The sequence below is a fragment of the Lipomyces chichibuensis genome (assembly GCF_038497645.1).
Source record: "Lipomyces chichibuensis strain CBS 12929 unplaced genomic scaffold V1513scaffold_33, whole genome shotgun sequence".
NCBI lineage: Eukaryota > Fungi > Ascomycota > Lipomycetes > Lipomycetales > Lipomycetaceae > Lipomyces > Lipomyces chichibuensis.
The window spans coordinates 67,855-91,960 of NW_027117485.1; the positions used below are offsets into that span (position 1 = coordinate 67,855).

A 24,106-nucleotide genomic window follows, 5' to 3' on the forward strand; every position below is an offset into this window, starting at 1 on the left:
AATTGGCTCGTGCTCTTCGCTAGCCCACTTTTGTGGCATTGACGGGATGCCCCAAAGTCCCAACCAACGCTACACTTAGCAGCTTCCCAATCTCGACTCGGGTCCCAAAAACAAAAAAAAGCATATCTAACCCTAAAATTGTTGCGCAAAGTCGACGACAATCAACAATCTCACGGACATTCCGAAAACCACTGCCGTAGCGATTTAGATATTAGCAGCTTGGTCTTGACACCGCTTTTTCTTATCTTGTAAGCTCAGGCTAATCAGTTTAAATACTTTCCTTCTGCGTCTCAAGAATGATATAATAATTTAGCTGGTGTGACTTCTCCTACTTTAGTGTCGTATCCAAGGATGCTGTCGTTTACTTACGATTTCCCTACGACGGCGATGCGTCACATTGTTCAATACAGTTCTGCTGCGGAAGACAAGACTGAGATGGTCTACATTGGCAGTGAGATACTCTGTGGCAGCCAGCACCTCACGATGGTATAGACTTGGTTTCGTTAGTCATTTTTGGGATAATATAGGAGGCGGCCTTTCGCTTCCTATCGGGGTTTGCGGGCGAGAATCAGAGTCGAGAGGCACCACCAATCCGCCCGTCACAATCCCGTTTCGTCAATTTTCACTATTCGTCCGACCATGGACCCGAGGGTAATTCTCGCAGAGGGTGGGTGTCATTGACGCCGTGCGCTAAAAATGATTTTTGGAGGTAAAGTACTCAAATATAACCTAGGTAGTTTATTAGGAGCACTCGAACTTGTGGCCTTCCACATTCCAATAGGCTATCATTACATTTGTTAAATGTTCACTTGCGCGCCTTCTGCATCCAACACGGGTACCGTACGTACGCATCAGTAGATTCAGCTGGCACTAATTCTGCAGATACTTGCGGTTCACATTTTGCCGTTATAACTGCAAGTCCCAGCTTACCAAGACCGTTTTTATCCTGTGATGACCTTGAATGTCGGACTTAAAAATAAGTTGCAGCAAACATCTGGAAATGTTGGATGCATTTTCAGAGTAATCCCATATGCAGCAGCAGCACGCCGCTGGAATCTCCCTCCGGAGCTCCGTAATACATATTATTCAGTGCAGCTTGCGGTTAGCTAATTATTGGGTCGTGTACTGGTCAATTGGGAATCCCCTACGGATGATCTGTATGAAAAACGGTTGAAATTCATTGCAGTCTCACTAATAACGTTGCAAGACCCTGTGGTGTGAGTTAAATTAAATTGTAGGGGGTGAGTGCCCAGAAATTATCGAGACACCGCATCAGCCATGCCAACGAAAGTGATTTATCCAAACTCTGACGCAACCTTAAACCAAGCTACCATCGTCTCTAATAGTCAATCAGCCCGCCCATCCCGTACACACACCACCCAATTGGACTCCAGCGAATGCTGCCCAAGTGCATGTCCGTTGGCCGTCGTCGCTATATAATGACTAGAACAACCGATGCTGACATGCGTCTGTCAGGTTGATATTCAACCAATGTATGATCTCGAACATCTCGGATTACTGTGCCCAATCTTCCTCGGCACTCGCCTTGCGGGTCAATCAATCTTTGTTAAGCCGTTGCGCCGATAGTACCGTTTTCGATAAACTTCCCAAAGGCGGCATAATTATGCCACCGAAGCTAACCAGACTAGGCATGGAACCAAATGTTCACGATGGACCGAAGTTTATACACCGCTACAACGTATCGAGAGCAATGTACGTGATACGAATAATATTGTGGATTACAACTGTTCAGTAGGAGGATATCTCTATGCTGGTGATATGCAGTCAGAGGTAGATTAAGAACTGCAATGGCTTTCCTGCTACGCACGATCATCTCTGACCTACACCGACCATGCTGGTGTTCTGTATATCTCTAGCTGCCAGTTATGAAGCAGCGCAAGAGGCTAATGTCACGAGTGACAGCCAAGCGTCCGATTCCTCTAGCGACGGCCACTCGAACTAACTGGTGATATTTTGGCTTTTCTGTACTGCGAAGAACTGGAGGAAGTCGGCAGCGGCTATGATCGGCATATCATTGTAGGAAGCTTGTCGAGACGTTGGACTGTGGCCAATGTTTGTAACTTGTCACAATTTAGCAGTTATGATCTGAGAGTATTCGGCCCGCAAGGAAAACTGCGCGCCAAAGTTTGACTCGGCAGGTCTTTGTAGACTTGAAATATCGCTGTTCAATTCGATTACGCATCGAATGCTTATTTGCCGAATGGTATAGACCCGCCTAGTGTTATTCCGGGAGACCTTGCAATATCAATTTCTCGGGCTGAGCCGATATCGCTGAATGTCACGACCCGTTATGGCACAGCTGCGGTATTGGATAGCCATCTTCCTGCGCCTCACGGTCGGTATGGATAGGCCGGAATTCATGCCATGTCAGTTGTTCCTTCGTTGATTGCTCAAGGTCGTTGAATCCGAGTATCTGAGTAGATGTCGACTGCAATTTGTCTCGCGACTTACCTGAGTCTTCTAACCATAGTTGTATTCATTCACATCAAGTTGTGGAGTTGTCGGACGAGTAATTCTAGCGCTTCGGCTTAAACCCGTCGGTCTTGATCAAACTCCGGCTTACGATGGGAACAGGCGCTTTGAGCCCAATAACAAGGTTATTAATAAACCGCTAAACATGCAGATCTTACGAATTTCGCAGTAAAAAACATTAAACTTAACCGGTTTGAGTTTTTTTATTTTTGACCGGTACTAGAATTGAATCCCGCAAAGTATACTGTATGCTCTTTCGATATGAGTTGTAAGAGGGGGGGGGGGAAATTTTTTTAAGTGTAAGAAGGAATCGAGCATAAGCGTTGCGAGTCTATTTGTCCGATTGGTTCCCGCGGCTCATAGCGAAACCGGAATTTGGGCCGGCCGACATCTGCGACCAATTGATGACATTGGATTTCTGGCAGTACTTTTTTTTTGCGGCAATATTGACGGTTCTGAGTCTCTATGAGTCGCTAGAATGGGACCCATGTTTTCTAATAGAAATGATGTATTTATGCATAACTTAAGAAACCTAGGGTCTCTCTCGATTGGACAAGCAAGAGCCACACATATATCTACAATTGCGGTTATTTCAAATAACTTATACAATTTAACTGCGGCTAACTAACTTATAGTAATTGTTACTATTTTTTCGTTAATTTACTGGCAGATTAAAATATTGGGCCGTGCGCTATTGTGAACGCTCGGGTTCCCGCTCAGTATAGAATCAGTGATTTGATGATATATTATTTGTCTGTAAGTGGTGGACAAAAAAATTGGGATAATAGTGTGAATCAGCTGTGTCGAAAGTAGTGTGACCTGGATCGACACAGTTGGAGCCGAGAATCACAACCCCCGTGCCAAGCGTGAGTTGACTGACTACTTTACTCTTTACTTTGACAATACAAAAAAGCCAACACTCTGGCTCCCTCCTAAAAGATCGTAACTTTGTTTTTCATTGCTTGATTGCTCCTCTTTTCTTTGTCGTGTTAACCGAATTGCCAACAAGCAGCAAACGGTAATCGGTATCTGCTCTGCCAGAAGGTTTCTTCCCAAATTATGAAATCCATTAGCAGCCTTTAGAGCTATGTGAGTTGGTGCATTCAAATCTTTAAAAGCGCTACGCAGCATCGCACGAGACAATTCGAAACAATGATAATCGGTTATTAGCTAAGTTAAGTAAACGCAGATAACGAAACCAACTTTTCTTGTTTAAGATCGTTATATATTAAATATTCGGGTTTACGTTGATTCCGGTTCCGAAAAAAAACCAAACCCAAGCAAGATGCAAGACAAGGGGAGTAGAACATGTGAATGCAGTCATGCAGATATCCCAATTGTGCATTGTAAGTGATCCGTTACCATTCTTTTGGATCTACGCATGAGCCACTTAACTACTACTGCTTCTTTGCACCAAAATTCGGCTTCGGAACATCGGTGCCACCCATCATTTTTTTTAACTCCTCTAGGGTTAGGCTTTACTTTGTCTGCATTTGCATTTCCCCTGCCCAATTCCCATAATTTCATTGATAGCTAAGTTTGACTAGACTGGAATGCCATTTTTGGAGGTATCCTTTGATCATGGTCCTTTAACTTGCAGCTGCAGCATATATCCTTTGAATGCCAGCAGCATTGGCAGTACAGACCCCGCAATATCAATATACGAGTAATATATCATTGCATACCAGGCCCTTGGATCCGATTTACGATTTTCCCCCCCCTCCCTTGCAACCGAATTTGTTAAAACTAAAAAATTGTTTGGTACGATATTAACAGGGAGAGATAAAGCCAGAATGGGACAAACGTTTTTGGCATTTATATGTCTGTACCCGAAGGAGGACACCACACTCCCCGCACGAATTATCATGAGTGCAAAAGCAATAAGGGAGATGTTTAATAAAATATGTCTGCTTTTGGATGTCTCTGACTGTCGATTCCACAACGAAGCTTTTATTGTGGATTTAACACATCGTATAACTAGACATCGGAAACTGGGTATGATGAATAAATTTACTTCGAAACATCGGTAAAAAGCAACTACATATATTATTTTGATCAGGGGTTATTACTTGCAGTTAGCCGATCAATATAAAATAATGTAGCATAAGTTCTTGCCTTGGATACAAATGACGCTAGCCGTAAAGATGACGACGACGACGATTGCGGCGTTCTTCTTTTACCTGCGACTTACCCGCTGTCGAAAACTTGTTTTTGCTAGTACAAAATGGGAAGGCCCAAGCATTCAAGTCAGAATTAACAAGACGCAAACTTTTCAGAATAAGGAACGCATGACAAGCGAAATGAAAGTTTATTATTTGGTGGAAAATTGGTAATTAGCATTCTAGTCGCGTCATCAGCCAATTATAAGCCTCTTGCAAATTTTGTTACAGCTGCTTGTCTCGGGAGACTGCAGTTGGTAAATAAACGGGCCAGCAACAGATTTCGGACACCAAAAAGCACATGCAAGTAAACGTTTCATAGAGAGATTTACTATTGTATTATTTAGTCTATTGTAGACTTGTATACTTGTTCAACAAAGCAAATGTCGGTAATTGGGGAACCGAGTTACTTGTGGAAACGAAGACTAAGACTTGGTCAAGGTTGAGTAGGAAAAGACATCCCTTGTTCGAGAACAATCCAATGGTTCGATCGAAACCGTTTCGAGCTTAGACTGGTTAACTTGACAACAAAGATTGCCGTAAATAGATATGTACAAACAACCTTTCAAATCTGTCCTACATCAAAACTTTGGTCTAGTCCGGTCTGCGGCGGCCTGCAGGGACGTTTTCAATCGTGAGTAGTAAGGTTATTCTGGAATTACGGCAGTGTCAGGGATGTGCAGCCCGTGCTAGATAAGTCAGGCTCATTTGCCAATACTGCATTAGCCTGTACCGATATAGAGTAATCGTGTTTCGATATTTTGTGACTACCGTCGATAATCGGATTTACACCGACATCACCAATATATTTTAATATTCGAGTACATTACATAAAATCGCTGTATATCATTTATCCCAGTCACCCATTTGCATTACAGCTCTAACTATACACCAAAACTTTTAGTCTCCCTACCGCCCAATGATCGGAGTTTATTCTTGTTAAACTCCGCCATAGCGTCAGTTAGTTTGTTCTTTATTCGATTCATTTATCTGTTTTTCTGTCTTATATGTCGATGCGCATCGTTCAATGCCCCCGCATACCGATTTTTTTTTTTCCTCTCTTTTTAATCTTTCGAAAATCATATCTTTGACAGTGGGACAAAAACATGACAAAGCATGCAAGACCAGCTAATTTCTGCCCACCGCCACCACAACTCTCGGCATGTTAGATCCTGCATGCAGGGTATCGTTCGGATGACCGAAATAGGAAGGACGACACAAAAAAAAACCTTCTTTTCTTTTTTTTTTTTTTTTTTTTTTTTTTTTGTTCATACTTTCGAGGCATAGCAATTCACGGGAACAACGCACAAGTAGACTGCAGATTCTTTACATGCAGCCCGGGAATGAAAAACCCGCCAGGCAAAAAATTAATGGCGATTTGAAATTTCGAATAAAAATAAAGGTAAAGTAATCCATATCAGTCAAGTGATGAACAACAAAGGCGAGTCAGATCACGGTTCCGTTCGATCAGGATGAGTTTGGTTGAGCTTCATTTGAGTCAGAAAGCAATATCTTTTCTAAAAAAATACACAGGCAGATGTATAATTACATATCCATTCCACATAAAAGCAACGTAGTATACAGGGATCACACGAACCACAAGTGAGTGGTGGTAACGGTAGTAGAGAAATTGGAACACAAGCCCTCAACCATCCATCCATCCATCCAAAGCGCCATAATGCATGCATCTGCACGAACAACAGAAATAACCGAATTTTACCATCTTAGTAGTGCCCGTCATGGCCATATCCCCTTGTTGCAGAATCAAACGACATTGGCGGACCGAGCTGATGAATATATGGCCCGTTCGAGACTTCTTTCGAAGGCGCGGGCAGAGGCGAATTAAGAACAGAACGGTCACCTGTCGCCCCGGGATCGCCAAACACAATCGGCGGCAATCTCCACCGTCCGTCACCATCGCGCATCAACGAATTTCCCGTCAGCCGGGGCACTCTCGGGCTCAGTGACGGATGTAAAATAGCAGGCGGCGCCAGACGCGGCGGCCTACTAAGTGGTAAACTGTGTGCAGGCTGCGGATGGTGTGGCGCAGTCGTGGTGGAGTATGCGATTCCACCGAACTGGTGTTGGTGTTGCTGTGGCTGTGGCTGTGGCTGAAACGCAACGTCGCCCGTCGACCTGGTGGGCCAGGGTACCGGATACTGAGGCAATTGCTGTGACGGTGCTGAGTAATATGGTTGGTGAGATATTCGCCGTGGATGGCCAAGATGTGATGCCGGCAGTTGGCCGGCCCTGTAGCGGTAGTTGTCGTAATGGTTTTCGTCTCGCTGGGGATACATTGTCGATGGCGGCGGAGGCAAAGGCGGAGGCGGAGGCGGATTAGGAACGGGCCTATAATATTGCTGCAACTGTTGGGGCGAATGCGATAGCATTGGAGCGGAATACTGCTGCGGTCGGTCGTAATGGTAGTCCTTAGGATCGTCAGCGTTGGTGGCCTCGCACTTGGTTTCTGCCCCAATATTAGCAGGTCCACGACTGCCGCTGCTGCTGGTTGGTCTGTTCAAAGACTTGGAAGGTTGACTTGCAAAGGAGGTTGCCGGACCGTGCTTTGGCGTGCTGCTGGTCCTCGAAGAAGCCCTTGTCCGAGTTCGCGGTGCATGATCGCCGGCTTCAGGTGTGTATGCAAGTTTCGGCGGCTTTGCGCTCGGCGAAGCGGAGCTGGTCATAATTACCGGCGTATTCGTGGCCACAGAGGACGGCGTGCTGGCTTCCATCGTAGATTCAGATCCAGCGGCAGTCGGCGGCGCCAAGTCGTCAGGAGCCTGCACGCGATTTGAAGCGGACGAGCCATTACGGGTGCCGGTCTCCTTCCGTAGTCGTAATCGCACGCCTTGGTCTGAGAATTGGCGTGACAAGGTTGTGGATTCGAGCACGCCAGGATACTGCCTGCTAGAATAGACGGTGAAGACGTCGGAAATCGTCGATGTTATGAATTCAACTTGCGCACCACTTTTTTGATCCGTTAGAAAGGATGTATACATAATGATAATATCAGAAGGGTACAAACTCCAGCATTTCAAAAAGGTTGAACTGCAGACGAAACTTGCCCTCGAGTTTAATACTGAGATCTCCAAACACAAAGTAGCCACCCTCTCGATCTTTTCCATCGCGAACACGATGAAGAGATGAAACAAGCGTGCCAGCGAGCGTTTCGCTCGGCGGCCGAGTGATTGGCGTGTCCACGACAGGATCATATAGGTTTGCGCACATAAAAAAGAATGGAGACTGAAGCCATTCGCGATGGGAGTCTCCGTCGGATATGGTTAGCTGGATGATTGGCGGGGGGTCGACGGCCTTACGATCAGCGAGGGCTAATTGCGTTAATTGAGATGGCCTGCCTTGAAGTCCGAAAATGATTACTAACCTCTCTCGGATGTGCCAGCGGCTTTACAACGGATCGGTTGCTGGCGAATCTCAAGAATGTAGTCCTCGATGCGGAGACCTCGCCTTAAAGCCGCTGAGGGAACATGAACGGTGGCCGGCGACTGGGATGGAGCAGGTGATTGCTGAGGTCCTGGCGTTGGGACAACAGAATTTGGAGCGGTCAGAGGCGATGGCGGGTCAATTAGATTTGTAATTGCTGTCCTGGATCGGGACGTTGCAGGCCCCGTCGGTTCGCAGAGCTGGACACGGATGCCAGGATCGCTAGCTGGTGAGTGGGGCTTGCGCCTTGATCGCTTTCGCTTCTTGCCGCGAGCGGGAGTGTTTTCGACGGCAATCTGATGCTTGGCATTGACCGAGTCGTCATCGTCGTCGTAGTAGCGATCGTTGTTGTCTCTGTCTCTGTCACTGTCACTGTCACTGTCACTGTCACTGTCGGTATCGTTATCGTTGTCGTCGTAGCCGTCGTTGGATGACACGCTGGATTCGCCGGCAAGGTCGGAGACTGGCCCCGTTGCCGACGAAACCGAGGCGAGATTCCGGAGAATCGACGCCGGGGGTCGTACCAGGAGCGCCAGTTTGCTTTTGCTATGTAATGCTCCAGTTTAATGTGCGCGATCTATGCGAGAGCTATTACCTGCGGACTGAGTGTGCGAGCGAAAGAGCCGAAACGAGAGCGCCATGGGACTGCTCAGCTCTTGCTACAGAGTGCCGACGATAACGATACGATGGGCAAGAGAGTGAGAGTGAGAGTGAGAGTGAGAGTGAGAGTGAGAGTGAGAGTGTGAGTGTGAGTGTGAGTAAAGGAGTAAAGGAGAGAAGGAGAGAAAAGAAGAAGAACAGAAAGAAAACGTCCTGTGCGCACCCGAGGGGCGGGGGATAGTATTATAGTTGGTTAAGAACGAACGCAATTATGCAAAATGAGAATTAATGCTACGATGTTCGTCCCGATGCAGACTGCGGCAGAAGCAGCAGAAGCAGCAACAGTGTGAATAGAAACCGAACCAGAGCTGAGCTTGCAACTCTAAAAGTACACGAGCCAGGCACGCACAACTCCGGTCAATTTGGCCTTGCATAGGTGCGGCGTCCCGGCACATCCCGCCCCGGCGACTTTTATTTCCGCATCACACACACACATTCGCGACACAAATCGATACGCTCGACGCATTGTCGATACATTGCCGACACAAAGAAACACAGTTGTGACTTGTGTCACAACTGTGTTTCCTATCTACCGGAATTTCCCGCGACATTTGGACCCACGCGCCGGGGACTTAAAACCCGTCGACCAATAATTAGCCGGCAATTGGCGGCAGTCTCGTGCGCAGCTTTATCTCGTTGTCTGCTGTAAGTAAAATGTATATATACATGAATACGTTTGATTTGGGTTCCCAACAAATCATTAATATACAAACCAGTCTCGATATAATCATCCTTGTAAGAAGTAATAGTAAAATATTATAGGAATAATACAAATTTAAAGATTAACTAAAGTGGAAGTAAACGTGTATAAATTAATTAATTAATTAATAGTTACTTCCTAGTCCGTCGCAGGCTAACTGCGTGTTATCCAACGGCTTTTCCGTCCGATGTTCGGGAATCCGAGAATCGCAACTTGATGCATCGTTGGTCGCGGCATCTTCCGTGAGATAATTCCCCTCCTTCGCTGGTGTCTTGATGCCGTCTGGCAACTCTGCCAATCCCCCGAACCGGTGAATATCTTCTAATGCTAGTTATTAGCCCAACCTGGGCTTGCTATGTGAGTTGAGTAGCTAGCTTAATTATGATGCCAACCGGACTTTCGCATCTCTGAGTTTGCCCCCTCTGTCGAGTACCATTACTTCGGAAGTCTTTGGCAATTGTCTTTCGCTGAATTTGGGAGGCAACCGTGACTACGTCTCAGTCGATACTGCAAGCATCTTGCTCGTCACTGGCCCATGGATTTGGTTCGTCGTTAGTGATTAATTCCTTACTATGTAACATGTAGCCGTTATATCCTTTAGGTCACTGCGAAGTGGACGGCCGAGACAGGTCCTTGGTTCCAATCAAAATCACAATTTCGACTGGTTTCGAACCCTTTTCTGCAAGCTAGCCGTTCCTCTGCACTTCTACGTATATCTATCGTCTTCAACGTCTTATTAAGCTACATAAGTTATTACATCATGAGTCCCATTGACGGTCAACCCGATCGACGATCTTCCGCCAGCGCTCTCGAAGCCGCTCGGGCTGCCGCTCGGGCTGCTGGTGACATAATGGACAGTGAGATATCCGAAGTTCTTGAAATCCTCCGTAGCCGGCTAATAAGTGACTCCTCGCTCGAGTTCATAGCCTCTGAAGGACCACTACCAAAAAATCATCGAAGAGAGACAGAAAAGTGAGAACCAACTGATTCTATTTCATCACTCCGTATACTGACATGAACAAGAACTATCCGGTATAGGATATGCTGTGATGGCGAGTCTAGCAAAGTCACAATCAATCGCTGTTCAATCTATCTTCACGACCACACTAGCCTGATGATAATCGACACTATGGTGGACGAAGCCATAAAGGTGATGCACAACGCCGGGATATAAACACGTTTTCTCGTGGTCACAAAAGGCTGGACACCTGACAACCTCAATACAGAGCCAGATGGACTCATTCAGGATGGCTAACGGAAAGATTCTCGTAGAATTGCTCTTAAACTGGGCTTTTCACAGTCATACTCCAGCTTTCGTCAACTGTGGTGGATCGAGCAAAAGAAAGCCACTATGGGAGTGCTATTGCGCCTGACAGAAATCGACAAGAGTTCTGGGGCAACTCATATAGTGTTTTCGGCCATGATAGTCTGCGATGCGGAAATCGATACTTGAATTCAACAGAAAACCAAGAGAAGAGCATCGTCCACTGGGAACACTAGAATAAGAACTCTTTGTGATGCGGTCTTCGCGACGAATCGACAAACTGAGGCCGGCATAGCGAAGAGTTAACCGGTGCCAAGTTCCATGAGACATCATGAATTGTAATGGAGCAATTCCCTCTCTAACAGATCAGAACAGTACTTAGTTAAGGATGAACTCTGACGCGATTTCGCGTGATTTGAAGGTAGAAATGTGTGACTTTGTTTCCCACATTTTATTGAGCGACGGTGTTGTCAGACGATTAGCTGTCGACTTTCTCCAGCCGCAGACATTCTTGGAAGGTCTATATAATTCAATAGTTGGAACAGCACTTCAACAGAGTGGAGGACACCTTTGAAGTTGAGGCCACATTGACGCTTCATTCTTCACTAACGGTCAATTATATTATACAATGCCACTGGAGACCAAATACTGCTGGTCACTGATTAATATAATGATCGTATTGTACTGAGGTGAGCCGGAAATCTATGTCTCCGGACATTAAAAAGTCACAATTCATACAAGTGGGGATTATAGTTAGACTATTGAAAGGTTGAGTAATTTACTCCTCCCTGAACTTGAAACCTCCATTTACTCGCTCAACAAAGCCCACCGGCGCTGAAAGGCTGCGGAGTGCCAGTTAACGTAGATACATATCTTCAATCCATCGCATCCAATTCAGGATAGCCAATTTACAATCCTGTAGCATACAATGGATATCGTTAACACGGAACACAAATTTGTCAGACGACAGTTTAGCTGAACCCCCCCACGCCTGTTTTCTCAGTTGAATACTTGAGCATTCTGCTACATCAGCTAATATCGCACCATGGTCAGCAACTGTGTTATCGCTCGAAGTTCTTGTCGTTCCGTTCGCACATTCAGGAAACATTAGCTATGGCCTGTAGACGATCAGAGAACGGTTGCGCCCATGATTAAATGATTGCGAATAACGCGATAGCAGTTAATGAGAAGGATATATATTTCATGTTCATATACCGTGTCGCGGCTTAGGTTAGAATTACTGTGCAGATTGCTCAACCATGCAACGAATCGCCAGCGAAAGAGGACAGTAACGGTGAGGGTTGGGGTAATAATGCCGGTTGACAGCTACACAGGCTCTATACAACAATGGAAGCAATCCAAATCTCCACCGACTCCACGGGCTATATATGTGCTGCGGATTTAAAAACAGTTTTCCTAGGTCGTACCATGCGGACATCTTGGCCTCGAGCACGTCGAGATTGAGAATAATTCAATGCAGAATGTATCTATCTAAATGGCAATATACAGACTTTTGAATACGTACGCCACAAAAACCCAATCGAACAACTTCTCTCTATCCAATGCAAACAAATATCTAATCCGTAAACTTGTAACTACCGCTCTGCATCCCAATAGACCCACCCCGGTAACTGCCTCTCTTCATCTTATTCTTGTTCTTCGTGAAGTCCTTGCCGCGCACCTGCGTCAATTTCCCGTTGGCAGCTTCACCCCAAGTCCCCGCCCGGCCTTGGTATCCGTTGTTCCGAAGTGCTTCGTGTTCGAATTGTACTTTTGACCGGTCGATTCGGGAGAAACGACGGCTCGGGTCGGTGCTGGAGCTTGGGATCATGTCAGTGGGAATATTTGCACGCTCGTCATGAGATGGACTTACCTTGTTGGCGTAGACTCCCCTGATCGCGACGTCGACGACCTGCTCTGAGTTGCAGACTTGTTGTCACTAGCCGACTTGCTCTCAGCACGAGTCTCGACTTTGGCGCGCTTCACATCCTTCTTTTCAACCTCTTCATCCGACGACGCATCAGAGTCAGATTCCGACTCAGACTCTGAATCGGAGCTAGAAGACTCCACAGTATCCCGCTTCCGCTTCCCGCTTGTACTGACAGTTTTCGTAGTCGTCCTCGTCACCGTCGTTTTCACGGCAGCCTCGCTGTCAGACTCAACATCGGAATCGGAATCGGAATCGGAATCAGAGTCTGTCGTCGAACTGCCATCTTCCTTTGTCTTTGCCGTCGCTTCTTGTGACTCAGATTCAGACTCAGACTGGGACTCAGACTCGGACTCCCTATCCGAATCGGAGTCGGAGTCGGAGTCAGAGCCACCGGACGAGCTTATTTTCGCATCCTCCTTCTTCTTAGGTACAGGCTTCGATTCTTCCGTCCCGGATTCACTCGCACTGCTAGATTCAGATTCAGACTCAGACTCGGAGGCCGACTCGGCGTCACTGTCGCTGCTCTTGCTTTCACCATCGCTGCCGCTGCCGCTGTCATCCTCGCTCTCACTCTCCGACTCCTCTAAGTCCTTGACAGTTTTGCCTTCTTTGTACAACCAAAATACAACCTCCAACGGTGCTTCAGCAGCCACCTCATTCTCAACTTCAACATCCTTGAATTTGTCGCCATCAACTTTAGCAAGCTCCTTGACTAGCGCTTTTGCCGTCTTGTTGAGCTCGTGGCGGACGAGGAAAGAGTGAATGTGTGGGATCAAAGACCGCGCAGTCGCGAGTTGGGAGTCCGAGGGGGTTCGTGTGGGGGCCATCCGTTTCCGTCCTGTAGAATATAAAATATTTCAAAATATTGAGTAAATGCAATGTACTCCCAGCTGAATTAACTAGTCGCGTCCTAACTCGTTTGTCGCTTACACTATATAATTGCTCAATTCCCCAAATTTTTTTGGGACCAAAGTTCCTCGAAATTTTTCTAGGCAGTTCGTCACGTGCGATGAGCGGTTGGTGGGTGCCACATCTGCGGCTCGGTGGCTTAGCTTGCAGCGCCACTCCATCTTCGTCGGCTTCTTCACGGCTCTGTGCATCCAAAGTCCGTTCGCTTCAATCTCAACGAGGGGACATTTTCGATCGACAACGCCGCGTCATTGCTTATCCTGTTACATAGACAAAGCATTGACGACAATTACAGCGCAATGTCTTCAGCGCGACAATCACTATCCAGTGGCCCGCCAATGTTCAAATCGATCGCCCTCACCATGCCCGAACAATACGCGCAACACAATCACGAGTCCTCCTCCCCAACTTCGTCGCCAACGATTCCACGCAGGCAAGCGACTGACGACAGCGACGATTTCGTAAGCGCGTACTACGATACTGGGGAGGAAGATGGGCAGCCGACCACGCAGAGTTATTTCCGTCAACTGAGCCTTGGCAAGTCTGCGGCAGAGATGTCGGGGATCGAAGAGACGCTGAAGTACTTTGACTGGACGGGACGAGGGAGCTCGCGTGGGTTGGAGCAACAGATTATTAATGAGCTACAATTAGTGGACAACGCGATGCTGCATTCTATGGTGCTTCCTGATGAACGTACGAGGGATTTGGTAGCGCTTTTGGATCGCGGCATTGAGGAGTGCTGGGACTTGGAGCGTAAGCTGATGGTTTACAAAGTGCAGCTAAAGGTTGGTAATAGTGTGTATCTGATAGGTTGTCGATGGCTGACCTGTGTAGAGTCACGCAGAGAACTTGAAGGCCATCAATGCCCATAAGAAAGCGGGGACGTCTACTGTTAGAAGCATGCTAGATCCCGCGCCCGCCAAAGCCCTCAGAAATGTAAGTTAGCTCATTCTTTCCGGCTTCATCGACTGACATTCCAGAATCAATGAATCAATGCATTTATATACAAGCGACCAGCGTTCTTTAGTCCTACCAACTCACAAATATCATACACGACTTATATCATTAATCCCACCACGTCACAAGTCCCATACCGTACGTCTGGCACGACACAACCAACGAGTACGGCGGCGCAATATTTTGCGCACTACCACCATGTAATAATATCTGCTGCTGCGCGTTCTCGTCCCCACTATTGCCCTCCTCTGCTAGTATGTTTTTTGGACCCTGCGGCGATTGATCGGTGAATATTTCCTGCTCAACTTTGAACCGAATCTTCTCGTTCGTGTCTAAGTAGAGGTCGTGTTCCGTGCGCCAGACCCAGGCTTGTTCGCTCGGAACGCTGTACTTACCGTTAGTATGTGAATAGACAATTATCATTAGCAAATATACGTACAATATGCACCCTTCAAAGAGGTTTTCCTTTGGTATGAATATGTCGTCGAAAAAATCCATTCGCACTATTTGAGTCGTAAGCAAAGAGATCAGCTGATTCGGTCTAATCACTCACCTCGAATCCCTTCCTCTGAACACGACGAGATCCAGCCAACAAGCACTTCGCCAACAAACGGTCGGAAGACTATTAGCCTGAACACGGCTGTTACGCACATGAGCAACTTCCAAAATTTATAACCAATCGTAAAAGCATACAATTTATATATGCGCTGCCGTCGCCATGCCGAATCAACCCGTCTCCGACTTCAAGAATATCGAATAAACATAAACACAACCCAACACCCTGCACTACCTACAGAAGTTAGCTTCCTCATTCATACCTCAATCGCAGTCATTCACTCCATAAAAACGAAAACGGGCTCACCTTGTTGGCGTACTTGGCGTTAATTTCATCTTCCAAGGCCTCTTCGGTCGACTTTGAGAACTTGGACGGCTCGATCCGGACTAAATCAGAAAACTTGCTAAGAACAAACATGCTCTGAGCTATTTCCACGAAACCTGCAGCAAAAGCCGGACTATGCTATATATCTCGCATTGACCTTGTTGATCGCCTATAGAATACGTATCTAACATTTAATTTTTATTTTTTTGGTCGCCAAAACTCCCAACGGGTTACGGCCCTGTAGACCCTTACCTCGGTGTATGTAATGGCTGAGTAAGATATTTTGACCATTCAACGAGCTGCAAATTCCATCCAAGGCTTACCCTCCACTCCACCATCGCGACCGCAACAGTCAAAGCAGCCGGCCTTCTCTATTGGCTGTTCCGAAGTGCTGCTTAAGTATTTTAAACAACCACCGACCACCAGTACACCCGCACGAGTATTCAGCAAGATATCAATCAGGTTTTTCGCGGGACAAACGTACTGTGTGTCGCGACGAAGATTACAATTTGAATCGAATATTCGTGTACTCGTGGAAACGATGCTGAAGCTCTCAACGAAGTCCGGCGCGGTCCGGTGCATTGCTTCCACACGTGCGACTGTTACTCGAAGATCCGTGCGCGTTGAGATTGGACGGCGATTGTACAGTGATGGTGCTGCTGAAACGCCGAAGCAGCGGGTATACGGCGGTCTCAAAGACCAGGACCGGATATTCCAGAACTTATATGATGGATACGGCAAGGATCTGAAGTCGGCGATGAGAATGGGAGATTGGTACAAGACGAAGGAGATCCTTTTGAAGGGAGACACTTGGGTATGTTTCGGTTTGCTGTTCTGGGGCCCCGAAGTGATGGACTTCGAGTGACAAGCGCTAATCCGGTCGTACAGATTATCAACGAGATTAAGGCGTCCGGCCTCCGTGGTCGTGGTGGCGCAGGTTTTCCATCAGGTCTCAAGTGGAGTTTCATGAATCCTCCTGGATGGGAGAAGAATGTCGGTCCCCGGTATCTGGTAGTCAATGCTGACGAGGGCGAGCCTGGAACTTGCAAGGACCGCGAGATTATCCGAAAAGATCCTCACAAGCTTGTCGAAGGGTGCCTGGTTGCTGGTCGTGCCATGAACGCCACTGCTGGTTACATTTACATTCGGTTAGTCCTGATAAAACGATTCCTTTGATCCGCGCTGACGTTGGTTTTTAGTGGTGAATTCTACAACGAAGCGGTGACTCTCCAGACTGCCATCAATGAGGCCTACAAGGCCGGCCTCCTTGGCAAAGACGCGTGCGGATCCGGATACGACTTTGACCTTTACATTCACCGTGGTATGGGCGCTTACATTTGCGGTGAAGAAACCAGTTTGATCGAGTCTATCGAGGGCAAGGCCGGCAAGCCCAGACTGAAACCACCTTTCCCCGCCGGCGTCGGCTTGTTCGGTCGTCCGACGACTGTCACAAATGTTGAGACCGTAGCCGTTGCGCCGACAATCTGCCGCCGTGGCGGCTCTTGGTTCGCACAGTTCGGCCGTGAGCGTAACCAGGGCACTAAGCTTTTCTGTATCTCTGGCCACGTCAACGAGCCTTGCACCGTCGAAGAGGAAATGTCGATCCCACTAAAGGAACTTCTCGAGAAGCACTGTGGAGGAGTCCGAGGTGGCTGGGACAACCTGCTCGGTGTCATTCCCGGCGGTGCTTCTGTCCCCGTTTTGCCCAAGAGCATCTGCGACGACGTACTCATGGACTTTGACGCCCTCCGAGACGTCCAGTCTGGTCTGGGCACGGCGGCTGTCATCGTCATGGACAAGTCCACCGATATCGTTAGGGCTATCCAGCGTTTTTCCGCCTTCTACAAGCATGAGAGTTGCGGCCAGTGCACTCCTTGCCGAGAAGGCACCGGCTGGCTCAGCAAGATGATGGACCGCTTCCTCCAGGGCCAGGGCACTGAACGCGAAATTGACATGCTTTGGGAGCTTACAAAGGAAATCGAGGGCCACACTATATGCGCTTTGGGCGACGCTGCCGCTTGGCCAATCCAGGGTCTGATACGCCATTTCAAACCCGAGATAATCAAAAAGTTCCAGAAGTTCGAGGAGGAAGTCGGTTCTGTCACCGTCGGCGGTTGGACGCCAAAGTCGACACTCGGTGACGGCGCGGTGCATGGTGTTGGAGCTCCTGGTGCTCACTAAGGTGCAGATGACGATAGAAAATGGAATAGTAAGTTGTTACTATATTGGTGCCGGATAATGTGCACTGCATATACGTTTGTCTAAATTGTTTGTTTGGGGTCATGTCATGTAGTTTCATAGTTGTAATGTATAGACGATTGAAAACTAATTCGTGCTCGTATCATCACCTAGAAATTCTTCACTACCTACAAAATATTGGATGATAAAGACATAAACATATCTATAATAGCTGAATTGGGATACAACTATTAAACCCCCGTAGTCTGTGCAAACTGACGGCACATTTACCTAATCCGAACACATTCAAGAGGCCAAAAGAATTTTTAGGATATACTGTCGCACATGATGAAAAAAAACTTATGCTTGCCTTTACTGCTATTCACTGAATGACCAAAGTTGCCATAAAATGTAAACCCTGAAAATACCCATAATCCCGCGGCCATGCATTCATTCATTCGTAAAAAATAGTATAGCGTAACACCGATATATTAATTCGTTTAATTCATTCGTCCACCATGATGACATGTTGTACACTTCTTTTCGGCGCATAAACGATGCGGAAAGGAGAAATTAAAACGAAGATGCTAGTTCCAAGAAAAATAAACACATGAGATAAGTCGCCTCACGACAACTCTTTGATGATGTAAAACAAGAGGTACCTGAATTTGTCAGTCTCAAATTTTGCCAAGTGTCAAATTTGACATACGCTCTTGACTTCAGAACTTGCTTTTCGCTAGACAGCGTCACCACCGCATCGTCAAAATTGAACCACTTTAGTCTCTTGTTAGCAACCCATAAAATTGCGTCGGCCAGCTCAATGCATACCAAGCCCTCACGATTTTTCATGGAGCACGTGTAATGACCAGTATTGATTTTGCCCTGGTGGCACACAACTCCGAATAATTCGTACACGTATCGCTTCTTGGATCGACTGTTAGTGGTGTATGGTGTCATGTCAAGCTGCATAGGAAACGGAACATGATCGTCAATCTTGTTAGACTTAAGCGCATGTTCAAATCGCTGTTACCAGTTAGCGTGCTGCTGCCCAAGTGAAACATTTAGCGTCGTGAATCACCTTTAATTGGATCGACAAAACCAGCGGAAGACGTTTAATCGTCAGCTGCTTTGTAACTTCCTGTCTAGTAGAACAAAATGAACACATGTATTTCGTCTCCAACTTCTCGGGGCTGGTAAATCTGAAATTGTCGTTAGAGATATTATTTAACAGCATATCGACAAATTCATACTTTTCCAGGCATTGTTGCAAACCTAAGATCCTTGATGCATCCAATTTGCGGTCTCGTAATTCCAAACTTAAATCCATTAATGGGTCGATAGTCACTGTGACATTCCTGCAATTGGGGCACACAATGTCGCTCTGAAGTTGGCCACAGAAAGTTCGGTGAACTATGCATCCACAGTAGTCAACGTCAGAGGACGACTTCGCATCGGACGTAGCGTGAAGCTGGTCCAAGATGAATTGGAGAAACTCATGTGCGTCCTGTTCAGAGTATCCAGCCAGTGACCTCTGCGTCTTCCAAGAAGTCGTCAGCAACAGTGCTGGACCATAACCAGTCGTTGTAGGAGACGTAAAAAACTGCGATGGGATTAGTCTATTAAATACAGTATCTCAGGAATTTGAGCTCACTTCGGTAAAGATCTCGTCAATCCTACAACCCAAACAATTTTCCCGTTGGCACCGTTTTGAATCGTGACTTCCTGACAAGAAATCATTGCGAATTATGGGATTGTGAATAAGACTTTGCAATATCACCGACATGAAGCAAGTAGAGCCCATGTTCTGAAATCCTCTCAGACCAGCCTGGCATGGTGGGGCCTTGGAATTCAGCTCGACAAGCTGCTTATCATCAGGTGAAAGTTCTGACGTCATTTGATGACGTTTCTTAAGTTCTAAAGACAATTAGAAGGGCAATATCACGTCACGAAGTCAAAATGCATCATACTCTTAGCCTCCAATAAATCCTCTCTTTCCCCTCGAATCTTCTCGAGCGTATAGTTATAGACATAATCTTTGCATGCAAAGCAGTAGATGTTTCCTGATCTGGAATCAATTCCTATAACGGCGTTAAGGGCTCGCTCTGCGTAACAGTAGCTTCAACTATACCAAAGATATGGCCGACGTCTCGCGAATGGGCCTCAGCATGTTTAGACTTCTTGCACCCAACAGACGGGCATTGCAAGCACATGAATGTTGTAGTGAGTAATTCGTTGCATGTTCGACACCGTCTGACTTGAAACGCAGAGATCTGACAAGGGAGAGACGGTTAGCGGACCAAGCTTTAAGGACGAACCATAATCGACGGACTGGAGCAACATGCACAAATACTTACGTCAGTCGTTCTGTCCCGCAGTTCCAGTGCAACTCTGACCGCTTGTCTGTAGCTCTTTAATGCTAATTCCTGGGATGGCGACGATAATAATTGCTTCACGTGGACACATCCAATTGCCTGAGGCACTAAACCCCTATCCACATTGATTCCGCTCATAATACCAACGCCTGAACTAAATTTTCCATCTGATTTCGGGCTTGCCGTGCTATTGCCATTGGCGGTACCATTACTTTTCATCGTCGAGGAGTTGCCGTGTGACTCGTGTGCCGAAGATGCTGCTCCTGGGACAGTTTTACGAGCGACTGCACGGTTCCCAGACTGGTCTGACGGTCCGCTCGACACAGACAATTTCCGCTTCGAGCTTGAAGATAAAGATGCCGATGACCGAGGTGAAGGCGACGCACGCTTATTATTCGCGTTGTTGCTGGGTGGTGCCCGAGATACAATGACGGTGCTCATCTCCGTGCCTAGGGAATCCTTCAATGAACTGCCAACACTATGCAATATATAGCTTATGCTAAGCAGGCTGTAATACGAAGTAGTGAGTACGCAAATGAAGCCGTATATGATGGCCCTAAAGACACAGCAACCGTGCAACTACTTTGCAGAATAACCAGTATGTCACTAAGGCAAGTTGGTCGAGATCCTTGTCCAAATATATTGCTGTAATTTAATATGACCATCATCCGAGCGTTGGGTATTTTGTCGAGTCTGGCTGCACGTGACGTCACGGGACATTTTAATAATGCACTTGAATTAATCCGGGTAACACCCTCAAAGAGTTTGAAACAAAACGACGCTTATATTCCGTGATCTACCACTGATTATTATATTGATTGAATTGAATATGGCGAGTACCAAGAGGGTGTATAGGGACAGCCTTAGCAAGCCGCTCACGCTGTCACAGAAGGTCTTTGTTCGATCGAGGAAAGGCAAGGCCACAAAGATCGTTCAGGAACATTATCTACGAACTGATATTCCTTGCTCTTCACAGTTATGTCCTACTTGCGCTTTGAATCCGCCGAAGGACTCATCGGGAGCCAGTTAGTATGGCATGCTTTATAATGTCTGTAAGGTACTAATACGTTGAATAGCGCGACCATTCGTTCTATCCAGCGATCCTCCATCAGTGAAATCGTGGGGCCCTCATTATCTCGTTCCAGACACTAATATTTACATGAAAGCTGTGAGTACTTATATTCCACATGGATCGGTTGGAAGTTTACTAATCGTTTCTTGCAGATGGATCTGCTGGAGCATTTCGCGGCTTTTTACGACGTCATCGTGCTCCAGACGACGTTAGACGAGCTTAGAAATCTCAGTCTTCCTCTATACAACAGATTGCGTGCACTTACTCGAAGTCAAGAAAAGCGATTTTATGTTTTCCACAATGAGTTTAGACAGGAGACGTTTGTGCAGCGACTAGAAAGCGAGTCGATCAACGATCAAAATGATAGAGCCATTCGAAATGCTTGCGTGTGGTATTGCGTTCATCTAGAGGAGGCTGTCGCTGGCACGGGCAAATCGGCGCCGACTATCTTGCTACTCTCGGATGATAAAGACAATATAAAGAAAGCAAAGGAGCTCGGTATCGTGTGCACTACATGTATGTATCTGACTTGAAGGAGGATATGACTTTCTAGGCAGCTAACAAACCACAGTGGAAACATATGTCAGAGAGTTGCCTCAAGCAGACACCCTTCTAGACATGATTGTTATGGAAGCGGACGAAGACGTAGCTGGAGTTAATCGTTACTCCTATCCCGAATACTACTTGACGTCAAGAATCCAAGGTGGCGTCAAGGAAGGACTGCTTCATCAAGGCATCTTGAAAATCAACCAGTACAATTTCTTGGAAGGAAGTGTTTCTGTTGCAGGTTTCCAGCGGCCGTTATTGGTTTTAGGTCGGGAAAGTATCAATCGAGCTATGCATGGGGATATAGTTGTTATCGAGTTACTTGCACGGGAGCAATGGAAGCATCCATCTACTAAGATCGTAGAAGAGGAGAGAGTCACTAAGAACGACAATCCCGAGGATGATATGCAGGGGAACATTGTGACAGCTCAAGAGCGCAAAGCTTTAATTGAGGAGGCACGTCAAGTTCAACATTCGTCTGCAGAATTTCGGGTCCAGCCTACAGCCAAGATCGTTGGTATCGTGAAAAGAAACTGGCGGTCGTATGTCGGTCACATTGACGCGTCTTCTGTCCCATCTGACGCTGCAAGCGCTCATCGGCAATCATCTGTGTTCTTGATCCCCATGAATAAGTGCATTCCGAAAATCAGACTTCGAACTCGACAGGCAATAAATCTCTTGGGAAAGCGAGTTTTGGCAGCGGTGGATTCATGGGAGCCTACGTCGCGATATCCTGAAGGCCACTTTGTTCGAACTCTTGGAGATATCGAATCTAAGGACGCTGAGACGGAGGCTTTACTTCTGGAATACGATGTACAATATCATCAGTTCACGCAGGCTGTTCTTGACTGTCTTCCAAAAGAAGGTCATAGTTGGCGTGTTCCTGCTGACACTTCAGATCCTCTGTGGACGGGGCGAAAAGATCTGCGCGATTTATTGGTCTGCAGTATTGATCCTCCTGGCTGTCAAGATATTGATGATGCACTTCACGCCCGACTGCTCCCGAATGGTAACTTCGAAGTCGGCGTGCATATTGCCGATGTCTCGCATTTTGTGAAACCAGATACCGCAATGGACAACGAGGCTGCATCACGGGGAACGACGGTGTACCTTGTCGATAAACGCATTGACATGTTACCGGTTCTTCTTGGTACTGATCTATGTTCACTGAAGCCATATGTTGAACGCTTTGCGTTCTCAGCGATCTGGGAAATGACTGCGGATGCCGAGATTGTCAATACGTCGTTCACAAAGTCCGTTATTCGATCGAAAGAAGCTTTTAGCTACGAACAGGCACAGTTGAGGATTGACGATAAGAGTATGACTGATGATCTTACTGAAGGCATGCGTACTCTTCTTAGGCTGTCTAAAATTTTGAGGCAAAAGCGTATGGATGCTGGTGCACTCAATCTCGCTAGTCCAGAAGTCAAGGTGCAGACGGAAAGCGAAACGTCAGATCCAATGGAGGTAGAGGTAAAGCAACTGCGCGAGACAAATTCGCTTGTTGAAGAGTTCATGTTGCTCGCGAACATCAGTGTGGCTGCGAAGATCTACGAAGCCTTCCCACAGTCTGCCATGCTAAGGTACGTCTTTCCTTTCGCACTTTTCGAGGCATGAGTAACTAATCATCATAATCATCATAGACGACACGCTCCACCGCCCGTCACAAATTTCGAAATTTTGGCGGATCAGCTGCGCATCTGTAAAGGTATGACGCTGCGATGTGACAGCTCACGTGCGTTGGCGGACAGTTTAGATAATTGCGTTGATCCTAACGAGCCATATCTGAATACTCTAATTCGTATTATGGCGACCAGATGCATGTTGGCGGCCGAATACTTCTGTTCTGGTACCATGACGCATTCCGAATTTGGTCATTACGGTCTCGCGTCGCCCATCTATACTCACTGGACCAGTCCAATTCGTCGATATGCTGACGTTGTCGCACACCGACAGCTCGCGGCCGCTATCAGCTACGAAACATTGCATCCCAGCTTGAGAGACAAGCCAAAGCTTGAGCATGTTTGCCAAAACATTAATCAGCGTCATCGCAACGCGCAGTTCGCTGGCCGCGCTTCTATTGAATATTATGTAGGGCAGGCACTGAAGAGCCGAGAAATCGACGCAGAAGGTTATGTCATGAAGGTGTTTTCGAATGGTTTTATCGTCTTCGTACCTCAGTTCGGCGTGGAAGGTCCCATCCATCTCCGCGATTTTGGAAATCCTGAGCCACCTTGTAATTTTGATGAAGAGAGGTATACTCTGGTATTCCGCGAAGGCACAGACAAAGAGAAAAGGCTGCAATTATTCGACAGGGTTGTCGTCCACGTGGAAACAGTGGTGGAAGAGAGCACCGGCAAGAGAAAGGTTGCATTGCGTTTAAGAAAGCCCTTGGTTGAGTGAGTAGTAAGGATCTTGTGTGTACAATATGCATCTCTAAAAGTTATGTGCATTGTAGAGTAAGAATTAACGTTCTTGTATACTATTGATTGGGATCTATATTTTGAGTGTGTTTTAATGAAGTGAGTTCAAGATAAGTACACAG

General features: G+C 46.7%; 8 protein-coding genes across 8 annotated transcripts; 4 read left to right on the plus strand and 4 right to left on the minus strand.

Moving 5' to 3' along the window:
• Positions 1-6,101: 6,101 nt before the first annotated feature.
• Positions 6,102-8,734, minus strand: V1513DRAFT_472486 (velvet factor-domain-containing protein; the record flags this gene model as incomplete). The annotated part of the gene is made up of 4 exons (XM_066900167.1): positions 6,102-7,619; positions 7,678-7,981; positions 8,035-8,649; positions 8,689-8,734. The coding sequence occupies 4 exons, from the start codon at positions 8,732-8,734 to the stop codon at positions 6,377-6,379; spliced, it is 2,208 nt and encodes a 735-aa protein (XP_066751935.1). The 3' UTR covers positions 6,102-6,376.
• A 1,479-nt stretch (positions 8,735-10,213) lies between these two features.
• Positions 10,214-10,627, plus strand: V1513DRAFT_426855 (uncharacterized protein; the record flags this gene model as incomplete). Its single annotated transcript, XM_066896191.1, has 2 exons — positions 10,214-10,425; positions 10,477-10,627. The coding sequence occupies 2 exons, from the start codon at positions 10,214-10,216 to the stop codon at positions 10,625-10,627; spliced, it is 363 nt and encodes a 120-aa protein (XP_066751936.1).
• A 1,545-nt stretch (positions 10,628-12,172) lies between these two features.
• On the minus strand, positions 12,173-13,700 carry V1513DRAFT_403648 (SRP40, C-terminal domain-containing protein). Its single transcript, XM_066895563.1, has 2 exons — positions 12,591-13,700; positions 12,173-12,537 (listed from the first exon to the last, which is right to left on the minus strand). The coding sequence occupies exons 1-2, from the start codon at positions 13,472-13,474 to the stop codon at positions 12,294-12,296; spliced, it is 1,128 nt and encodes a 375-aa protein (XP_066751937.1). The 5' UTR covers positions 13,475-13,700; the 3' UTR covers positions 12,173-12,293.
• On the plus strand, positions 13,660-14,968 carry V1513DRAFT_486365 (uncharacterized protein). Its single transcript, XM_066900496.1, has 2 exons — positions 13,660-14,341; positions 14,391-14,968. The coding sequence occupies exons 1-2, from the start codon at positions 13,856-13,858 to the stop codon at positions 14,499-14,501; spliced, it is 597 nt and encodes a 198-aa protein (XP_066751938.1). The 5' UTR covers positions 13,660-13,855; the 3' UTR covers positions 14,502-14,968.
• Positions 14,473-15,728, minus strand: V1513DRAFT_450026 (RNA polymerase III subunit Rpc25-domain-containing protein). The gene is made up of 6 exons (XM_066898756.1): positions 15,646-15,728; positions 15,376-15,562; positions 15,207-15,303; positions 15,067-15,153; positions 14,953-15,016; positions 14,473-14,898 (listed from the first exon to the last, which is right to left on the minus strand). Exons 2-6 carry the CDS (start codon positions 15,484-15,486, stop codon positions 14,622-14,624), a joined length of 636 nt encoding a protein of 211 aa, XP_066751939.1. The 5' UTR covers positions 15,487-15,562; positions 15,646-15,728; the 3' UTR covers positions 14,473-14,621.
• A 10-nt stretch (positions 15,729-15,738) lies between these two features.
• V1513DRAFT_450029 (uncharacterized protein) lies at positions 15,739-17,742 on the plus strand. The gene is made up of 3 exons (XM_066898757.1): positions 15,739-16,207; positions 16,282-16,541; positions 16,593-17,742. Exons 1-3 carry the CDS (start codon positions 15,935-15,937, stop codon positions 17,572-17,574), a joined length of 1,515 nt encoding a protein of 504 aa, XP_066751940.1. The 5' UTR covers positions 15,739-15,934; the 3' UTR covers positions 17,575-17,742.
• A 143-nt stretch (positions 17,743-17,885) lies between these two features.
• On the minus strand, positions 17,886-20,620 carry V1513DRAFT_188999 (uncharacterized protein). The gene is made up of 9 exons (XM_066894305.1): positions 19,926-20,620; positions 19,700-19,841; positions 19,539-19,649; positions 19,223-19,485; positions 18,822-19,171; positions 18,650-18,770; positions 18,400-18,594; positions 18,281-18,345; positions 17,886-18,233 (listed from the first exon to the last, which is right to left on the minus strand). Exons 1-9 carry the CDS (start codon positions 20,382-20,384, stop codon positions 18,197-18,199), a joined length of 1,743 nt encoding a protein of 580 aa, XP_066751941.1. The 5' UTR covers positions 20,385-20,620; the 3' UTR covers positions 17,886-18,196.
• Positions 20,621-20,756: 136 nt separating this feature from the next.
• V1513DRAFT_465961 (uncharacterized protein) lies at positions 20,757-24,101 on the plus strand. The gene is made up of 5 exons (XM_066900060.1): positions 20,757-20,968; positions 21,020-21,111; positions 21,168-21,531; positions 21,587-23,144; positions 23,205-24,101. Exons 1-5 carry the CDS (start codon positions 20,773-20,775, stop codon positions 23,962-23,964), a joined length of 2,970 nt encoding a protein of 989 aa, XP_066751942.1. The 5' UTR covers positions 20,757-20,772; the 3' UTR covers positions 23,965-24,101.
• Positions 24,102-24,106: the final 5 nt, after the last annotated feature.